At 45.8% G+C, this 20,343-nt stretch overlaps 3 protein-coding genes across 3 annotated transcripts; all 3 read left to right on the plus strand.

The window, feature by feature from the left end:
* Window positions 1-1,033: 1,033 nt before the first annotated feature.
* On the plus strand, window positions 1,034-2,597 carry LOC120953469 (uncharacterized). Its single transcript, XM_040373397.2, has 2 exons — window positions 1,034-1,563; window positions 1,640-2,597. Exons 1-2 carry the CDS (start codon window positions 1,297-1,299, stop codon window positions 2,525-2,527), a joined length of 1,155 nt encoding a protein of 384 aa, XP_040229331.2. The 5' UTR covers window positions 1,034-1,296; the 3' UTR covers window positions 2,528-2,597.
* Window positions 2,598-7,618: 5,021 nt separating this feature from the next.
* Window positions 7,619-9,292, plus strand: LOC120952960 (uncharacterized). The gene is made up of 3 exons (XM_040372566.2): window positions 7,619-8,007; window positions 8,081-8,982; window positions 9,048-9,292. Exons 1-3 carry the CDS (start codon window positions 7,893-7,895, stop codon window positions 9,264-9,266), a joined length of 1,236 nt encoding a protein of 411 aa, XP_040228500.2. The 5' UTR covers window positions 7,619-7,892; the 3' UTR covers window positions 9,267-9,292.
* A 4,551-nt stretch (window positions 9,293-13,843) lies between these two features.
* LOC125906641 (uncharacterized) lies at window positions 13,844-15,624 on the plus strand. Its single transcript, XM_049606363.1, has 3 exons — window positions 13,844-14,226; window positions 14,300-15,201; window positions 15,267-15,624. Exons 1-3 carry the CDS (start codon window positions 14,112-14,114, stop codon window positions 15,483-15,485), a joined length of 1,236 nt encoding a protein of 411 aa, XP_049462320.1. The 5' UTR covers window positions 13,844-14,111; the 3' UTR covers window positions 15,486-15,624.
* The last annotated feature ends 4,719 nt before the right edge of the window (window positions 15,625-20,343 follow it).

The following is a 20,343-nucleotide window of genomic DNA, read 5'->3' on the forward strand; positions in this document are numbered from 1 at the left end:
ATGCATAGAAACTCCGCAACAAAGGGAGAGTGAGAGATAGACAGATAGAATACGATTGAGCGAGAGCAAGAGACAGCACGGATGGAAAATCGATAAATCTCTCCTATCTCGTACGCGTCCACACATGATGGCGGTATTTATTTGCGAGCTGCTCCGAAAATGCTGCTGCAGTTTCGCTGCTGCTACAGCACACTCACGCGAACTGTTTGCTGTTATTCGCCGGCAGTAACCTTTGCTTATGTAGTTTGCCTGCTCGATGCTAATGCATAGTTACTTCTATGCCCACATTCCATGTATGTCTAATGCTGCGTACAATTATTGCTAAAAACTCTGTAACATCGTTACTTTGGCCCACGTACTCGAATGTACATTTCAATTCGCGATACTGATATCTCTTCATTTCGGCGTAGCGACCTACGCAATAATGCCGGTTTGCTATTTAAACGGTTTTCCAGGTCAATTATCAGTAATCCATAGGAAGAAGCGCTACAATACTAACATCAGGACTGGAGTGTTAGAAGGAATAAACAATGCAGTGAATCATGGATGGGAATATTTCCTATGACAAGAGATAAACGGTAAATAAGATGCAAAACATTCATGAATTGAAGTTGATGCTAGGAGCCATCTGAGCCCGATTTTAGAACAGAGTCACACACTAAGGCTGGAGCGACAGTCGACGCTAATAGACCATAGAAATGAAGAACAGAGAAAATAAGGAACAGAAGAAATATTATTGGTGATGAACTCAAGCACCAGATACAAAGAAATTTGCATTAATGGAGAAAATTATCAATAACCAATTGATTGAAAATTTTTCTTTAAATAGGTATCATAAGTAAGAAAGTAGTACCAGGAAGTCAGTAGAACTAAAACACTAAAGATCTGAATACTAATATCGAGAGTGGAAGAGGAAGAAAGAGCCTAAAACAACTAGAACTACAATACAAATAAAGCAAACAACTAGCTCTGAAAAAAGTAAAATTTGACCATAAATAACTGAAGCCCCATACTGAACTGTTGAAACATAAATTATAACCCATGTAAATGAACAGAAACTTAAACCTGTATATTACAGTTTCCATGACACGATCACACCTGTTACTCACCAACGATCAAAGAACCAACATTCCACACTTGAAAGCATTATCACAGAGCACATCGAACGGAAGGCGCTGAACACTGCAATCAAAATAATTGTTCTCGATGCGGTGGAAAGCTGATAAAACACGCTCGGCAATATGACCATGGCATTAAGTCACTCGGCAACGTTGCACCGTGCAACAACTCTAAGCCATGGGTACGGCAAACCAACCATCTAGCATCTGCTTTCTTCGATGGATCGGCTGGATGGACACGATCAACGGGATCCATCTGCACGACGATTCTCGCCTAGCTCGGGCGTTCGAGTACACGTTTTACGCCCTTCAGCTGGTGCAGCTGCTGAATGGGTACAATTTCGCAGTGCTTTGCAGCAACGACACCATCTCGCTCGAAACGTTTGCGGAACAGTTCAACCAGTTCGGTGGTATTTTACTGACCCTGTCCCGTGTCATCGCGATTGTAGGCAGCTTCCCGCGCGTTTGATCTCGGTTGCGCAGGGTAATGTGATGATATGGTTTATCTCACTTTTTTCCAGAATATTTATCGTCCCCAGCTGAAAGACACGGCCGAGTTCATCAATGCCTGCAAATTTCACCATCTCAACGAGCGAGCAGAAGAGATCCGTGCCGGATCCATCCACAACGCAGGCCGATTCCTGTCCACGCTCCTAGCCGTCCAGATAGTAACGCTTATTTTCTGGTTCGTGCTAACTGAGCTGCAGGCCCACCGGCAAGACGTGCTGCTGCCCATATTCATCTATCTACCGTTTGACGCTTCCCACTGGCCACTAGTCGCAAAGGTAGCGTTTCGGTTGTACGCTTACCTTGCGTACGCTCAGCTAATGCTTACCTTCTTCGGAAGCTATATCATCACGAGCAGCTATCTGCTAACGCTTACCATCGAGCTTCGCATCCTGAACGATTCGTATGCTGCTGCACCGACCGATCCGCAGCAGTTAGTAGCATTCCTGAAGGAACGGGTCGTCTACAAGGCGGCACTGCTGCAGCACATCCGAACCATCAAGCGGCACATGAACGGGAGCGTTCTGTTGGAGCTGCTGTTTATCGTGTGCCTGCTTGCGCTCAATGGTTTGCGCCTGTGCACCACCACCACCACCAGTGATCTTAGCGAGCTGGCACTGTCCAGCAGCATGATCCTGATCTATCTGCTGGAGCTGTTCCAGTACTGCTGGCAGGTGGATGAGATGGAGCTGCTGCACGAGGGTCAAGCGTTCGCCGTCTACTCAACGCCGTGGACGGGTGCCATCATGCAGTCGAAACCATTCCTGCTGATCACGATCCGTATGGCCCAGGTGCCGTTGCGCTTCATGTGCGGTGGGATGTATCAACTGTCTACCGAGCTGTTTGCCTCCGTTTTGCAGTTTATCTACTCACTCATTATGATGCTTTTACAGTTTAAGTAAGCGAACTGCAGCAAAACCATACTATCACAAAATCCCTTTTGCTCTCATTTTGTATACCTATTACCAGAAGCATCAAAACTGGTGCGCATTGATCTTTTCTTTGCCAGGCTTGAATGCATAAATTCACACAAACCATCGGGTCGCAATGAAATGTACCCCATTTATCGATGGACCTATAAATTCTTCAAATCCCTCTAATACCACACCTTTGCACCAGCAGAGCCTCACAACTTGCAGCCATCCCCGTGGCTACATTTGCTTACAGTTGCCCCTTGCTCTAGCCGGAAATCGGTACGGGTGTAAATGTTCCCACTACTCGTTACCCGGAAGAAACTATTTCCTGCTCTGCTGTATATGCCACGCACGGTCATACTTCGTCCTGCACGAGAAATCAGCAGTCCCTACGAAAAAGGTAAGCTTGTTGCAAAACCAATTTCCCATCACAAACCACAAGACGTGTAGGAATGCAATGGTTTTAAGCCATATATCATTTGCAACATATTAAAAGCTCTTAATTTCGCTACGTTTCTTTGCCCCAATAAATAACACTCAGTATGTTCCTTCATTCTGCTATTGATGTTGCTATCGAAGAAGGAGCGCCGAACCATTCCAGGTTTCCATTTCACAACACTCCATTCCGCCGTACTAAAACTAACCAAAACTCTTCCCGGGGACATCGCGACATGCACCTTCGCCTTGCGTATGTGTATATCTATTTTTTTTTCTTTGCTTTCTTCCAAACACGAACAAATGCAACGCAGTAAAGATTCGGTGCAATGTCTGACTTCCTAAGTATCCATGGTGACACTGAAGACAGTCGTCGGGCGCACAAGGACTATCGTAGGATTTTCAACTTTCCCAACCTTTCCGGTTCTGGACCGGCTGACGCAGGTGTGCTTCCACAGCGAGGAAGAAATTGTGCTGAAACACAGTAGAGACCACGCACACCGCGCTCGCAAAGAAGAGAACACTGAAGCAGAGAAGGAAATGGAAAACGGCAAATGGGAACGGAGGGACTGCATCATAAAAATAAATTGCATTCATAAATATTCCGTCGTTGGATTGTGACCGGCCGGTGCGAAGTCGAGTGGACTCTGATACGGAAAGAGAGTAGTCAGCTTAGGGGAGGAGAATTATTCCTGCCCTTACACAAAAAAAGAAGGAACGCCTATAAGAACCCACCTGTCCCACGAATCGCACATTTGGTAGTTATGGTCACTTGAAAGTTCCGAACTGAGCTTTTGGTCGATACGGGATGAGGTGATCGTTAGGCTAGGCTTTTTTCGTTAGGCATCCAGCGACGAAACTTGAAGGATGCCGTTGAGATGAGGGTTTCAAGGTTCCTTTCTAAGCGATTTTTAAATACAACTTCCATTAGCTGCCACTCTGAGCCATCATGATTGTATAATATTAATTGCAGATGGTTGTAAACATTACTCTATTCTTCCGAAAATGATTGTTAGTAGAAAAATTCAAGAAAACCCCCAAAAGATAAGAATATCTTCTGAAGTGCAGAATAAAAACCGACGTATGTCTAACTGCACGTGTATCGCTTCAAACTTTAGCCACATTTTTACTGCAAGAGATCTGTTTTATTGCTTCCACAAGGACACACAAATGTTCACAATGCTGCTCCGATGCAATACTTCTTCAGATATTCTTCCCTTCCAACTGCATTCTTTTGCTGCGGCACGAAAAAAGTTAACCACTTTCCTAGCCGAATTGCACATCCCCAAGAGCACACTGCAGTCCCGTTCCAGGCGGGCCAGAATTGCGAAACTAACTGCTGAAAATAAGACACAATCGACCCCGAGAAACATTCTATACCCCGGAGGGGCGGTTAGATATTACTTCTGCTGCAATCTGCCCTCATTCTCAAAGACAAGATTTTTTTTTGTTGAAATGGCTTATTTCCCCAAAATCCCTGGCAAATGTATGTCGCGAAAAAACACACGGAGTAACGTTCCAACAGAGACAAGTAGCACATCGTTTAATCGTTTTCCGGAGCCAAATTTTCTTTCGCTTTTCAAGTGACAGTTTACAATTTATGGCGAAATCGGTCGAAACTGAACAGAAGTACGTCTGGCTTTTCCGGACAAAATATCTAGCGCACTTGACAGTGCACACTGAAGCACGGTAGGACGGAAAGACAAGTGGTCTGGTACTGGCAATTGGAGAGTAGAAAATCATACCGTGCACTCGAAAGACCACGCTTAGTGAAGCTTCGTAATTCTTCCAATATTGCAAAAAAATCATAGTATATTGAAATCTTAATGGTTTTTTTATATGTATACTTTGGAAGGTGAATAGGGCCAGTCTAGTAGTTCGTGCGACTTAACAACACGCCCATCATGGGTTCATGCCGCGAGTGGACCATGTTTCGAATCGTAGGACTGACTATCCTGCTATGTGTAATCAGTAAGTCACTGAAAGTCAAGCCCACTAGTGGAACAGGCAGGCCTTAACCGACAACGGTTGTGTTAATGCCAAAGCCATATAGAACAACAACATTCCTGTGTAGTCTGTTGCTAATTGCATTCCTACAATCTTTCACTCCAACAACAACAACAACTTCAAAAAGCAATCACAATCTTCGATCTTTCCGGAAACTGACTGCTTCTAACCTGCGTTTGAGACAATTTCGAATGAATTTTTTTTACCAGCATTTATCGACGAACTATAACTTATGACCTGCTTCCAGACAAACGCTCAACACACAAAACAACTCCACAAACATACTTCCGACGTCAATTATTTATTTCGCTCGAAGCTTAATAAGCCCAATACACGTACGGTACCAGACACGGGCGAAAGACCAGAAGCTGAGCAGAAGACAACGTTCGATTGGTACACAACTGCGCGCGCACACACACACACACACTCCACAAATAGCGTGTGTCCAAAGCGACAACTTCAAAAGAAAGTGCTTCGCAATGAAATATGCATCCCATCGACACGACGTCACCAAACCGTTTGCAGAGATACGGTATGTATGTGCGGCTCGGAGAATATACGTCTCCCTTCGACTTGGTTCCTTCGAACGCATCATCATCCACCCGGGAAGAGGCTTTTTGCCCACCCACCGCGCCCGTGGTACTGACTGTACTGGGCAGCAATGGAGCCAATAGTCATTGCATTGATGAAAAATAAATATCGATTGAAAGCCACCATGCCAGCCATGAGCAAATCGTAACCTCACACTTGATCGGGTTTGCCAGTTGCCGAGAATTAGTACTGGAACATCAGCAGCGCAACGGAACTACACCCAACTGCATCGAATGCTTTTGCAATCATTAGAAGGTTGTTGTTGTTGTTGATGTGGAGGGCTCTTTTGATACCCCCAATCCCCCCGACCTGGGCCGACGATTGCAATCCAATCATCCGAAAATGCATCAAATTAAGCATAGGCAGAGCAAAGGCATAAGGCAGTTGCCATCAAACAGTCACCATTTCTGTTGAAGCATATGCCTTCAGGCTCCAATCTAATTTGTTTTAGAAACATGTTGCTCGACAAAGTGGCCTTTTTAGGGAAGAACTAGACATGCTTTTAGTTGGTGAAATTAATAATTTTGTATATAACTGTACAGCGTAGCCAACATAAACCAAAAGCTCCTCAATTTCAATGTAACATTTACAGGGTTTACCTAGCCAATCGGGCGTCGTCAAAGCGTTATCGGTCGGCGTAAATACTTTTTCGGGCGACGTAACCCGTCAATTGGACACTGTCATTTCTATTCGAGCCTTGTGAAGTATAAATCGGGCAAAGTACAGAATGAAAGCGTCCTACTCTTGAAGGTGTCAAATCGGTAGCCTCGATGTGTTTGATCCATTAAGTTGTTTAAAAATATGTATTTTGCAGTTTTTTTAACTTAGCATGTATTATTTTAGAATTTCGACCAAATTCAATCACCAAACATACTTTATTATTTAAAAAATATAAAACCAAATTGCATTTTATGGGCTTGAATTAAAAATTTAAAATAAGAAATTTGAATCATTTTTATTTGTAATTTAACTTAAAAATGGTGAATTTTTACAGATCAGTAAAACTATTCGCAAAAAATATTGTTTTACAACTAGAAAGTAAGAAAATATAAAGTCGGCCGCATTCATTCTGCACTATGGCCGATTCATACTTCACAAGGCAGTCTGCCTGCTCTCATGGTTGTAAGGTCTGAAGTTACCCTTAAGAACTTCAACCCCCGTTTCACGGTGGTCGGCTGTTTCCCCACAAATGGTCTTGACTACTGACTGCGTAACACAAACAAATCCAATTCAACACGGTAAAACGTGAAGAAAAACCTATAACTTGCTTAACCGCAAACATTAATCAACTTTGTTTGAAATTGAAACGATACAGAAATGTAACAAGGCCCGAATAGAAATGACAGTGCCCAATGGAGGGTTTACGCCGCCCGAAAAAGTATTTACGGCGACCGATAACGCTTTGACGACGCCCGATTGGCTAAGTAAACCCTGTATTAACGAAATAGGTTGATTTGGGCATGCTACACAACCCCGCCCAGCAAACAACATTCAGACACATTGAAGCGGATAGTACATATACTTGCCAAAGGTTCAACCTGTAATATGTTTGATTAAAGTTTACGTACCGTACCGTCGGTGCATTCGCATCTGAGATTCGATGAGTTGTGTGTTGAATTTCATGTGGAAGTTATCCACACACATGAGCAAAGAAGGGAGAGAAGGAAAAGAAGAGAGAGATATATTATACATCAAAAGGGGTTTTATTACAACTATATGACTACATTGTGGTTTCCATTTAGAATGCAAAGGGTTTCGGTTATTTGCGGTTTTGAAAACTGCAATTTTGAAGTACACGTTGAATATCTGAGATGTATGGGAATGAAATTGTTTATCACACAAATTTGCAGCAAACAAGTAATGAACCTGAAACGTGTGGCAACTTTACAAAACGATTTCAAAATAATGGTTTTAGTTCATTCCAAACGAAATAGAAACATTTCTTCACACAAAACACAAACTCGCTTTAAACTACAGGGAAAATCAAAACATTGACATGAACATCCCTACGAATGATTATTTCGTACAGATTTCCTATGTTCTATTGAAAAGACACATCAATCGACATACGTTCATCATCAAGTCTCTTTGTAAAACGAAACTCTCGAAAGCAGCACATAACATGGTTTGAAATGCATAGTTCTACATGCCAAAACACTTCCAAACAGTCAATAATTGAGCTTACCCTGTGAGCGATTCCACGTGTCAGTTCCCATGCCTTCCTCTATAAAACCCAATGAATGTTGGGTAGTGGTCTCAGTACCTTAGCGAAAGCTTGTAGCATCAGTTTAAACTCTCAACCAGTGGGGCAACTACAGGCATGACCGTTGTGCACCGCTTCGTTAGCTTTGGCTACAACCTGCTCCAGCGCCACTTCAATGTTGGACATCCTACGGAACAGTTTTTCTTGCTGCGCTGTCTGGACGTTGTATCCCGTCAGTATCCAGTGATCGAGTCGGAGTTTTTTCACACGTAAGCGCATTCTAAACATCCTTTACTTCCCCCCAGCGGCCATGCTACTACAGCGCCCACGCTCGAATCTGGAGGTCGCCCTGAAGACGCTCTGCTTGAGCGTGATGGTAGCGCACGTCATAGCGCTGGCGTACGACTTCAGCCAGCAGACGGATGTGCGTCTTGCGATGGACATGCTATGCATGCTGTCACTCTTTGTCTCCATCATTTTGCGTGGCACCTGCATGCGCCAGTACCTGGCGCACATTAACGCACTGGACCGGCTGGAAAGGCGGCCAACGTTTCGCATCGGCACACCGTACGCCGATGAGAGCCGCCGAAACGTTGCGCTGCAGAACAGTCGCTACCTCGGCGTGGCCCTCGTGTTTCACTCGCTCACGGTAACAGTCTACGTGATCCAGAACATGGTGAGGGAAAATTCGTTCGTGAAGATCATTACCAGCTTCCCGATCGACCTGTCCGAGCGGGCACCGGTGCTGGAGCGGGTGGCCGACCTGTGCTACAGCCTCGTCGGGTACGTTTGGGGTTGGTACCATGGGGCCACCCAGCTAACCATCATCGTCCTGCTGCGCTACGCCATTACCGAGTTTCGCGTGTTTCTCCACTCGCTGGACAGCCTGGACGATCAGCTGCGGCAGCGTCGCGAGCAGGCGCAGGGCGCCACGGACGAGGAGCGCATCCTGCGGGAGCTGCTGTACGAGCACGCACGGCACCACTCGCAGCTGATCGTGGTCGTGACGCACCTGCGTACGTTGCTGCGCAACTACTCGCTAGTGCACTTCTCCTTCTACATGATCATCGTGGCCACCTTTATGACGCGCGTCCTTATCATCCCCGGCAGGTCGTCGTTCGGTTTGGCCATCCCGCTGTTGGTGACGACGATCTATTTCCTCGAAACGTTCGGCATGTGCATGCTGGTGGAGATGCTGGTGCAGTTGGTATGTATCAAACAGGTGAACAGGCTAGCTTTCTAATCCCACAAAACACGTCGTTTCTGCTTCAGAATCGAAAGGTCAGCACCAGCTTGTACGGATTCAGCTGGCCCCAGTATCTGCGCTACGGACGCACCATCAAACGGCCGATGATGCTGATGATAATGCAGGCAAACATGACGAAAGATTTCTCCGCCGGCGGGCTGACCACGGTATCGGCCGAGCTGTTTGCTAAAACGTGCCGAATGATCTACACCATGATGATGTTTATGGCCAATATGGCAACGTAGAATCACAGCCATAACGCTTTGAGTGTAAAATCCGCCAAAACAATTACGATTGCACTTACATCAAAATGGCATATCATGTTTTTATTTTATTTATTTTACTATTTTATTAGTTGCTCGGCCACGTTGGGTTACAGCAATAGTGCTTACTGACTATAGTATACTATTATTCGCGAAGAAGTTGTAAGGAGTTTATGGTACGGAAAAGGAGCGAAGACGGGATCGGTAGACAGGATAGGATAGGTTGAAATCGAACAGATCTGAAGTAATATTAAAAGACGACATAGCTCTTAACAGGTTGGCTGATAAGTCCCCGGTCTAACAAAGAAAAACACATTTTTTTGTCAAAATTCGTTTTTATTATTCAACATAGTTCCCTTCAAGAGCGATACAAGGATTATAACGACCTTCCAATTTTTTGATACCATTTTGTACTCCTTCGGTTTTGCCTCAAAATAGGCCTCAGTTTCGGCGACCACCTCTTCATTGCAGCCAAATTTTTTCCCTGCGAGCATCCTTTTGAGATCTGAGAACAAGAAAAAGTCGCTGGGGGCCAGATCTGGAGAATACGGTGGGTGGGGAAGCAATTCGAAGCCCAATTCATGAATTTTTGCCATCGTTCTCAATGACTTGAGGCACGGTGCGTTGTCTTGGTGGAATAATTCGGTGCGCTCGCGCGGCGCCCATTTTTCACAGAGCTTCCGCATATCCAAATATTGATGAATGATATGACCAACACGTTCCTTTGATATCTTTAAGGCCTCTGCTATCTCGATCAACTTCATTTTACGGTCATTCAAAATCATTTTGTGGATTTTTGTTGATGTTTTCGTCGGTAACCACCTCTTTCGGGCGTCCACTACGTTCACCGTCCTCCGTGCTCATTTCACCACGCTTGAATTTTGCATACCAATCAATTATTGTTGATTTCCCTGGGGCAGAGCCCGGAAACTCATTATCAAGCCAAATTTTTGCTTCTACTGTATTTTTTCCCTTCAGAAAACAGTATTTTATCAAAACACGAAATTCCTTTTTTTCCATTTTTTTTCACAATAACAAAAGTTGCTTGACAAAAGACGCTCTGTCTCACAAACTAATTGACATACAGACGTCAAATTTGACACGAATCATTTGAAGGTTGGTACTATATAAAAATAATATGTATTTAATACTAGCGGCGCCATCGATGTGTCAGACCGGGGACTTATCAGCCAACCTGTTACTAAAGGCTCATTGCGAGCAAAACGTGTACGACATATAGGTAACTGGAGACGAAAACGATAACGTAAGGTGCGACTAGGTGCATACAAATGTAAGCGCGATAGAAGGGAAGGAGTATCAATCGTATTGAGCAATATGCCAGCAACGAAAGAAGCCTGAGCGACCGAGAGGCGGTGCTCCAACTTGGTAAGGGTGCATCTATCGTCATACGAAGGAAGCGGAATAGAGTGATGACCCAGCGACCTACGAAATACGATCCTTGTGAAACGTCTCTGGATCCTCTCAATCCTTTGGAGCAGAGATAGTTGGATGTTGAATGCCATCGAGTGCATCGGTATAACGACTTTTCAAGAGTGTTGTGACAGTGAGTCGGCCCTATCCATCCCGTTTGCAACATCAATAAAGGTCACGTTACAAACAGCCATGCCGTTACAGCCATGAGCAATTCATAACCTCACACTTGATCGGGTTTGCCAGTTGCCGGGAATTAGTACTGGAACATCAGCAACGCAACGGAACTACACCCAACTGCATCGAATGCTTTTGCAATCATTAGAAGGTTGCTGTTGTTGTTGTTGATGTGGAGGGCTCTTTTGATACCCCCAATCCCCCCGACCTGGGCCGACGATTGCAATCCAATCATCCGAAAATGCATCAAATTAAGCATAGGCAGGGCAATGGCATAAGGCAGATGCCGTCCAACAGTTACCATTTCTGTCGAAGCATATGCCTTCAGGCTCCAATCTAATTTGTTTTAGAAACATGTTGCTCTACAAAGTTGCCTATTTAGGGAAGAACTAGACATGCTTTTAGTTGCTGAAATTAATAATTTTGTATATAACTGTACAGCGTAGCCAACATAAACCAAAAGCTCCTCAATTTCAATGTAACATTTATTAACGAAATAGGTTGATTTGGGCATGCTACACAACGCAGCTCAGCAAACAACATTCCGATACATTGAAGCGGATAGTAAATATAGTTGCCAAAGGTTCAACCTGTAATATGTTTGATTAAAGTTTACGTACCGTACCGACGGTGCATTCGCTTCTGGGATTCGATGAGTTGTGTGTTGAATTTCATGTGGAAGTTATCCACACACATGAGCAAAGAAGGAAGAGAAGGAAAAGAAGAGAGAGATATTTCACTTCAAACAAGGTTACTATGTTTGTAATGGGGTTTTGAGACGAGTTTCTACTACCAGAAAACAGATATGAAACTGCGAGCGAGAGGTGGAACGCTCTAAAAACAAAAATAATAAACTGTGCAAGAAATATACTCCCACCACGTCGTGGCAACACCAAATCTGGCTGGTTCGACGATGAATGCAGACAAGTGACCGAACGTAGGAATACTGCATACCGAGCAATGCAACAACGGCATAGAACGCGGGCATGCGCAGAGGAATATTCACGGCTCAGACGCGAAGAGAAACGAGTTCACCGCTTCAAGAAGCATGCTTTGGAAGAACAAATATGCGGGAACTCGAGCAAACCAGAGAGGCATACGGACCGACACGAAAGTTTTACCAAGCGATAGCAGGTCACCGAAACAACGTTGTACCTAAAGTAACCTGCTGTCGCAACAAGGATGGAGATCTGGTTAGTAACCAGCCAGAGGTCCTCTCGCGGTGAGCACAGTACTTTGATGAATTACTCAACGACCAGTTAAACGAACAGCTAGAAGCGCTACTAGCAGATAGTGTCATGCTACTGCCACCTAGCATAGAAGAAACACGAAAGGATATCCGTCGGCTGAAAAATAACAAGGCACCCGGAACCGACGGAATTGCAGCTGAACTGGTCAAGAATGGAGGTGCACGACTAGAAAACGAGATTCATCAAATAGTTACTGAGGTGTGGGATAGCGAATCGATGCCTTGTGATTGGAATCTCGGCATCATCTACCCCGTATACAAGAAGGGAGACAGGTTGGACTGCAACAACTACAGGGGTATTACGGTGTTGAATACCGCCTATAAAATATTCTCCCTGATCCTTCAGGATCGCCTTGTCCCGCACGTCGAAGAGATAGTAGGAAACTACAAAGAGGATTCCGAAACGGAAAATCAACCACTGATCAGATCTTCACCATGCGGCAGATCTTGGAGAAGATGGCTGAATACAGAAACGACACATACCATCTCTTCTTTGACTTCAAAGCCGCATACGATAGCATAGCCAGGGTAAAACTGTACGACGCTATGAGCTCATTTCATTAGCCAAACTGAAATGGGATGGAAAACTCTCAGCACCTTTTGCTACCACCAAGGGTCTGCGCCAGGGGGACGGGCTTGCCTGTCTCCTATTCAACTTGGCGCTAGAGAGGGCCATCCGCGACTCGAGGGTGGAGACTACGGGAACCATCTTCTATAAGTCAACCCAGATCCTGGCATACGCTGATGATATAGACATCATTGGTCTGCGGCTCTCTTATGTAGCAGAAGCCTACCAAGGGATTGAGCAGGCGGCAGAGAGCCTCGGATTGCAGATAAATGAGGCAAAGACCAAACTGATGGTGGCAACATCAGCGGACCTACCAATAAATAATCCGAATCTACGTAGGCGTGATGTACAGATAGGTGAACGCTCTTTTGATGCTGGCTGCCAACCGGTCATTCTACAGCCTGAAAAAGCAGTTCACCTCAAAGAACCTGTCGCGACGGACGAAGCTGGGACTATATAGTACCTATATAGTACCAGTACTCACATACGCCTCTGAGACATGGACACTGTCCAAATCTGACGAAGCCCTCTTAGCCGCGTTCGAGAGGAAGATGCTCAGAAGGATACTTGGCCCCGTATGTGTGGAAGGACAATGGAGGAGCCGATATAATGACGACCTATACGAGATGTACGGCGACCTCACTGTCGTACAGCGTATTAAGCTCGCCAGGCTCCGGTGGGCTGGCCATGTTGTACGCATGGAAACGGACGACCCAGCCCGTAAAGTCTTTTTAGGCCGTCCACAAGGACAGAGGAGGCGTGGTAGGCCCAAATTAAGGTGGCAAGATGGCGTGGAGGCGTCCGCCATTAAGGCCGGGATAACGGACCGGCAGACGAAGGCGCGAGACCGTGAGCGGTTTCGGACACTCCTGAGGCAGACCAAGACCGCAAAGCAGTTGTAGCGCCGGATAAGTAAGTAAGTAATGGGGTTTTATTACAATTGTATGACATACATTGTGGTTTCCATTTGGAACGGAAGGGTTTTTGGTTGTTTTGCACGATGAAGTATACGTTGTATATCTGAGATGTCACAAAACACAAACTCGCTTTAAACTACAGGGAAAATCAAAACATTGACATGAACATCCCTACGAATGATTATTTCGTACAGATTTCCTATGTTCTATTGAAAAGACACATCAATCGACATACGTTCATCATCAAGTCTCTTTGTAAAACGAAACTCTCGAAAGCAGCACATAACATGGTTTGAAATGCATAGTTCTACATGCCAAAACACTTCCAAACAGTCAATAATTGAGCTTACCCTGTGAGCGATTCCACGTGTCAGTTCCCATGCCTTCCTCTATAAAACCCAATGACTGTTGGGCAGTGGTCTCAGTACCTTAGCGAAAGCTTGTAGCATCAGTTTAAACTCTCAACCAGTGGGGCAACTACAGACATGACCGTAGTGCACCGCATCGTTAGCTTTGGCTACAACCTGCTCCAGCGCCACTTCAATGTTGGACATCCTACGGAACAGTTTTTCTTGCTCCGCTGTCTGGACGTTGTATCCCGTCAGTTTCCCGTGATCGAGTTGGAGTTTTTTCACACGTAAGCGCATTCTAAACATCCTTTACTTCCCCCCAGCGGCCATGCTACTACAGCGCCCACGATCGAATCTGGAAGTCGCCCTGAAGACGCTCTGCTTGAGCGTGATGGTAGCGCACACCATAGCGCTGGCGTACGACTTCAGCCAGCAGACGGATGTGCGACTTGCGCTGGACATGCTATGCATGCTGTCACTCTTTGTCTCCATCATTTTGCGTAGCACCTGCATGCGCCAGTACCTGTCGCACATTGACGCACTGGACCGGCTGGAAAGGCGGCCAACGTTTCGCGTCGGCACACCGTACGCCGATGAGAGCCGCCGAAACGTTGCGTTGCAGAACAGTCGCTACCTCGGCGTGGCCCTCGTGATGCACTCGCTCACGGTAACGATGTACGTGATCCAGAACATGGTGCGGGAAAATTCGTTCGTGAAGATCATTACCAGCTTCCCGATCGACCTGTCCGAGCGGGCACCGGTGCTGGAGCGAGTGGCCGACCTGTGCTACAGCCTCGTCGGGTACGTTTGGGGTTGGTACCATGGGGCCACCCAGCTAACCATCATCGTCCTGCTGCGCTACGCCATTACCGAGTTTCGCGTGTTTCTCCACTCGCTGGACAGCCTGGACGATCAGCTGCGGCAGCGTCGCGAGCAGGCGCAGGGCGCCACGGACGAGGAGCGCATCCTGCGGGAGCTGCTGTACGAGCACGCACGGCACCACTCGCAGCTGATCGTGGTCGTGACGCACCTGCGTACGTTGCTGCGCAACTACTCGCTAGTGCATTTCTTCTTCTACATGATCATCGTGGCCACCTTTATGACGCGCGTCCTTATCATCCCCGGCAGGTCGTCGTTCGGCTTGGCCATCCCCCTGTTGACGACGACGATCTATTTCTTCGAAACGTTCGGCATGTGCATGCTGGTGGAGATGCTGGTGCAGTTGGTATGTATCAAACAGGTGAACAGGCTAGCTTTATAATCCCATAAAACACGTCGTTTATGCTTCAGAATCGAAAGGTCAGCACCAGCTTGTACGGATTCAGCTGGCCCCAGTATCTGCGCTACGAACGCACCATCAAACGGCCGATGATGCTGATGATAATGCAGGCAAACATGACGAAAGATTTCTCCGCCGGCGGGCTGACCACGGTATCGGCCGAGCTGTTTGCTAAAACGTGCCGAATGATCTACACCATGATGATGTTTATGGCCAATATGGCAACGTAGAATCACAGCCATAACGCTTTGAGTGTAAAATCAACTGACCTGCGACGTCAGTTGCAACAGTTGCCACACATATTAGGTGCCTTAATCAGTCAAATAAAGGGCTTGCATGATCTTTGATTCGCATTTTCCACCAAAACAATTACGAATATTGAATGCTATCGAGTGCATCAGGAGTACGGGTCGGTAACGACTTTTCAAGAGTGATGTGACAGTGAGTCGCCTCTATCCATCCCGTTTGCAACATGAATAAAGGTCACGTTACCGGATGATAAAAGCATCACACTTCCTTTCCCACTCGGATAAAACAACGCTCCCAGATCGCTCCCAGATTCGAGCAAGCCCCCTGTGCGTATGTGACAGTTATGTGGGGCGCGACTTCCCGTCCATGCAAATAACTCACCCGGCACCATGCAGTCATAATATGCAGCCCATATTCCCACGTACACAGCGTCGTCAACTGTAATAATATTACACAACGAACGAAAAAAAGGGACGTTACAATGACACGGTGGCGTAGTAAAGCGTACCAGCCATCGGTCTTTTCGAATGGTTGGCGCGCGATTTGCCCCCCATTCCATCGGTAGCAGCAGCATTGCCGCCATCGTCAGGCGGACTCAGCTGCTCAAATTGCACACGGGCGGACAAAAATCATTTATCATTAGAATAACAAATGCACTAACTGAGCATCACCATTACCTGCCCGATCCTGGCTGCGTCTCTTCCGCTACGTCTCAGACTCTGGATCAGTTGCGCAGCGTGGTGCTCTCAAGGCCAAACAGCTCGTAGGTAAATTGTAGCCAAACGACAACACTGCACCATGGAACAAAAGCTAGTTCCACTCCCACCAACCCACATACACACAGACACACATAGAAGGCACACGTGAAAGAGCAATAGTGAGGACGATAGAGTGGCCATCGAACGTGCGAATCCGGAGAACCCCGGAAGAGCTGCTTCTTCTTGCTATTGCCATTCTTCAGCGCGCACTTAACACACACACAGACACGAACCGACAAACAGGCCGGATGTGGGTAGCAACCGGGAATAGGTGCAGCTGCAGCAGCAGCTTCCTTTTGATTTTACGCTGCTGGTTCGCTTGAATGTTGTTTACATGATTTACGGGTGGAATTTTCCAACAACACACATAAATTTCACCCTCTCCCCTCCGCCCACCACCAGTGCACGCGCAGTGTTCCAGTGCGAGCGCACGGGTACCCCTTGTCGGGCAGCCATCTTGCATGGCGGCGGGGCCAAAATCGTTAGCCAAATCCTTGCACCGCACCCGCGTTTCAGCGGCCACCTTTGCTGAAAGTTTAAAGTCCTGCGAAACCATTAAACCAAACAATGAACTTGCGCTCGGTCGCTGGTGCTGGAAGAAAACGGAACACCATTGAAGATGTGCTTGCAACTTGCTCTTACACAGACACACATACACACACACACACACACACACAAACACACACACACACTGGAACGATCGTGCTAGCCAGGATAAGACATTCGGCTGGCTAGTAGGCGACACTCTCTTCTTGCCAGAGAACCTACAGATCTTTCGATTCTGTTCAGCGGCGAAGAAACACGGCCCTGCTACTACACTCTCTGCTGTTCTGCCCGCATTAGTGCAATTTGCAAAGGATGTAGGGGTGTGCGCTCTGTGTGTGTTTGCATTTCATTGTGCTAAGCTAATGATAATAGTACAACGCTTTGCCATTTGTTTACTGTTTGCATCAAGCTAGCGCCCGGTTTACACTAATGCTCTGTGGGAAAGTGGAGCAGCAAAAAAATAAATACACACAGACAAATGCCCTCCACCACTCTCCCCTATCATCGTTCTTCCATCTTCAGCTTGCTTGTTCATTTGCTCGATTCGAACTGCATTGTCACCCTTTGAACAAACAAACAACATAATTGATAATCCGAACCAGGCGCCGCACCGGTTGTGGTTACCGAATGCCGAATGCACGCTGCACTCGCTGTGTCGCTGCATTGTGGTGCTGCGTTTGCGAAATATTTCACACGTCAGCTTATTTATTGAGGCCAGCCGGTGGCTTTTGATGTGATAGTAGCTCATGCAGCGAGGGAGGGATTGTATATTAGGTTAGGTAAATTAGTCTTTGGCATACTAAAGTAGCCAGTAATATACAGACGATTGGTATATGCTTTACACAACGAAGCAAACTTGCACATGCCAAACATCAAAACGTTTAAAAATGATGAGAAATAATAATGATCTTTTCAATACATGGCATAATATTAGGCGTTTCCTTTTAATCCGCCTTAACGTATGCAATTCGCTCAGCTCCGTAGCTATAATCGGTGCCAAAGTCATGTGCAAAAAATCAAATTTATTTCATTTAGTTCTTCTCTTTAAATCCACCATAAAAAAAAACGTGATTTAATATTTTCCAAGTAAATTTATTGTACAGTAGCTCACATTAATCCACCGTTGGGAACTTAAAATGACTATTACTTACACATTATTCTTACCGATGCTGCCGACGCTCTTGCCCGCGCTATCATTGCAATTGCAGTTCCACTCTAACCGAACTACATTAAATTGCTCTCCGTTACACGGCACGGTTCGATCTCACGCTCTAACTGTGCACCAACTGGGAAACGCACACCCGTGCAACACAACAAACGAACGATGCACGCGACACCGATGGTTTTAAAATGAATGCACCGACATTTATTTCCCGAAGCAAAAAAAAACACAACATCTCAGGTGATAAATTGTCCTGTTTTTATCTTCGAATTTGCGCATTTTCGTTACGCTACGGTTCCGGTGTTACGGTGGCACCGAAAACCAAACAAAAAAAAATGGTTTACATTCCATAGCCCGATTTCGCCAACCTCGATTTGGCTGTCCCGCAAGCATTCCCACGTGGAGGAGATGTAATCCGCGAATGAAGAATAATGAGCTTTACCTTAAAATAATGGTCACCACTTTGCTCACGGTGGGTGCGAGAACCGAGCCCGAACCGTTCACAGTCTTTTATGGAAGACGAAAACAATCTCACGCTATTTATGGTGCTGCTGAAGATGCTGCTGCTGATGCCAAAAACAGAACCAGCTACACCAGCAACGACAGCAATCGGTCGCTTGACGCATTTGCTACGCTCCGGATCGTTTAGTTTTCCAAGCCAAGCAGCGCTTACAGCGCGGCTGCTTGGTTGGTGCCTGCCACGACCAGAACATGCCGGTGTTGGCCCGATTCGGGAATCTGGTCGGTACACCGCTCGATGATGAACCGACACTTAGCTGGCGTCCCCGGAGCTCATCTGTTTCAATAAGGATTTGCGGTTAATCCTCGGTTGACGGCACCCGCTCGAAAGTGTTTCAAGTGGTGTGTTTGTGTGTGTGTGTGTGTGTGTGTGTGTGTGTGTGTGTGTGTGTGTGTGTGTGTGTGTGTGTGTGTGTGTGTGTGTGTGTGTGTGTGTGTGTGTGTGTGTGTGTGTGTGTGTGTGTGTGTGTGTGTGTGTGTGTGTGTGTTTCTGCGCAACATCGTGGCTGAATAATTACGTCGCATTTCTTTTTGCGCTGGCAAGAAACAGCAACTAACTGAACGTGGAAAATATTCATCATCATGCCCTCTCCGCGGTATTGAACGATCTAATCCTGACTAATTGTTTCACAGCAGCCGTGAGTGCGAGTTATGACGCACGTTCGACACGAACTGTGTCCCGACTATTGTAGTTTTAGGTAGTAATTAGTAAAAGAATAGCTTAGATACCATACCTTAGTATGTATCTTTCGTATGGCCCAATTTAATGTGATTTTGTACTGCTGCAAGCATAGCTTTAGGCGTTTTTGTATACATATTTATTCCTTGTCTTTAAAGTTTTATAATCCATCCAGCACGGTTTAAATCACCATTTGTAGACAGATTTTTACTTCATTTGAAATTTAAACTACCAATTCGTAACACTAAGTATCGATAAATAAAATTATATTGGACAAATATCACCAGAAATTATAACTAGCTTTATACTGCATACCCTGCAGGCGCCTGGCGAAAGGGACTTGCGAAAGAACGTTATTTTATGTATTGTTTTTTTTTCATTTCTCGTTAAAAAAGCTTTAAAATCATCAAAGCACCACAAGAACAAATGTACATTTCTAGCAATGATCATACTACTGATGCATACTTTTAGGTATTCTGCAATACAGAGAATGGCCTTGTTTGATTTCACGATATGTGCTTATCATGAAATAGATGCAAATTATTTAAAACACATCCAATCTTCATTTTACAACCAACCATCGCAATTGATGTCATCTGTATTGTTTCCCAACTATCCATCACCGTCGCCTCACAGAGAACAGAGATTCTAGGAAATTATACTCTAGACAGTCTTTGCTATGCTTTACTATTCGAACTAATCCATAAATAAAATGCATTTCTGGAACAGCAGGCAGCAAAAATGCATCGAATGCCAGGCCGAGCTGCACACCGTACCGACCTGATTACATTTGATTTATTTGCTCCGCTGCCCGCCATCAATCCACACGGAGCGTTCGATCAAGCGTTTCTAGCTTGTTGATGCAGCACATTTCACCACCACCACCACCCCCCCACTTTTTGCCACGATTGACACGCTGTTCCCTGTCATTCTAAATAAATAAATACAATTTTACATCCACAATCGATACGCCTGTACCGTTTCATCCAGTGCGAGACCCGTTTGACTTTTGTCATGAAATGGAATAAATTTGTCGTTTATTAAATTCTTCCACCTTCTTTCCCACCCTCCCACCATCCGGCCTATTGCCCCGATTGCATTTAAACCGCCCGGTTCGCCCGGCATACAGCTGGATTCACCAGAACCAGTGCTCATGCCGCACATTGTAACGCAAA

Source organism: Anopheles coluzzii, chromosome 2 (genome assembly GCF_943734685.1).
Source record: "Anopheles coluzzii chromosome 2, AcolN3, whole genome shotgun sequence".
NCBI classification, from domain to species: domain Eukaryota; kingdom Metazoa; phylum Arthropoda; class Insecta; order Diptera; family Culicidae; genus Anopheles; species Anopheles coluzzii.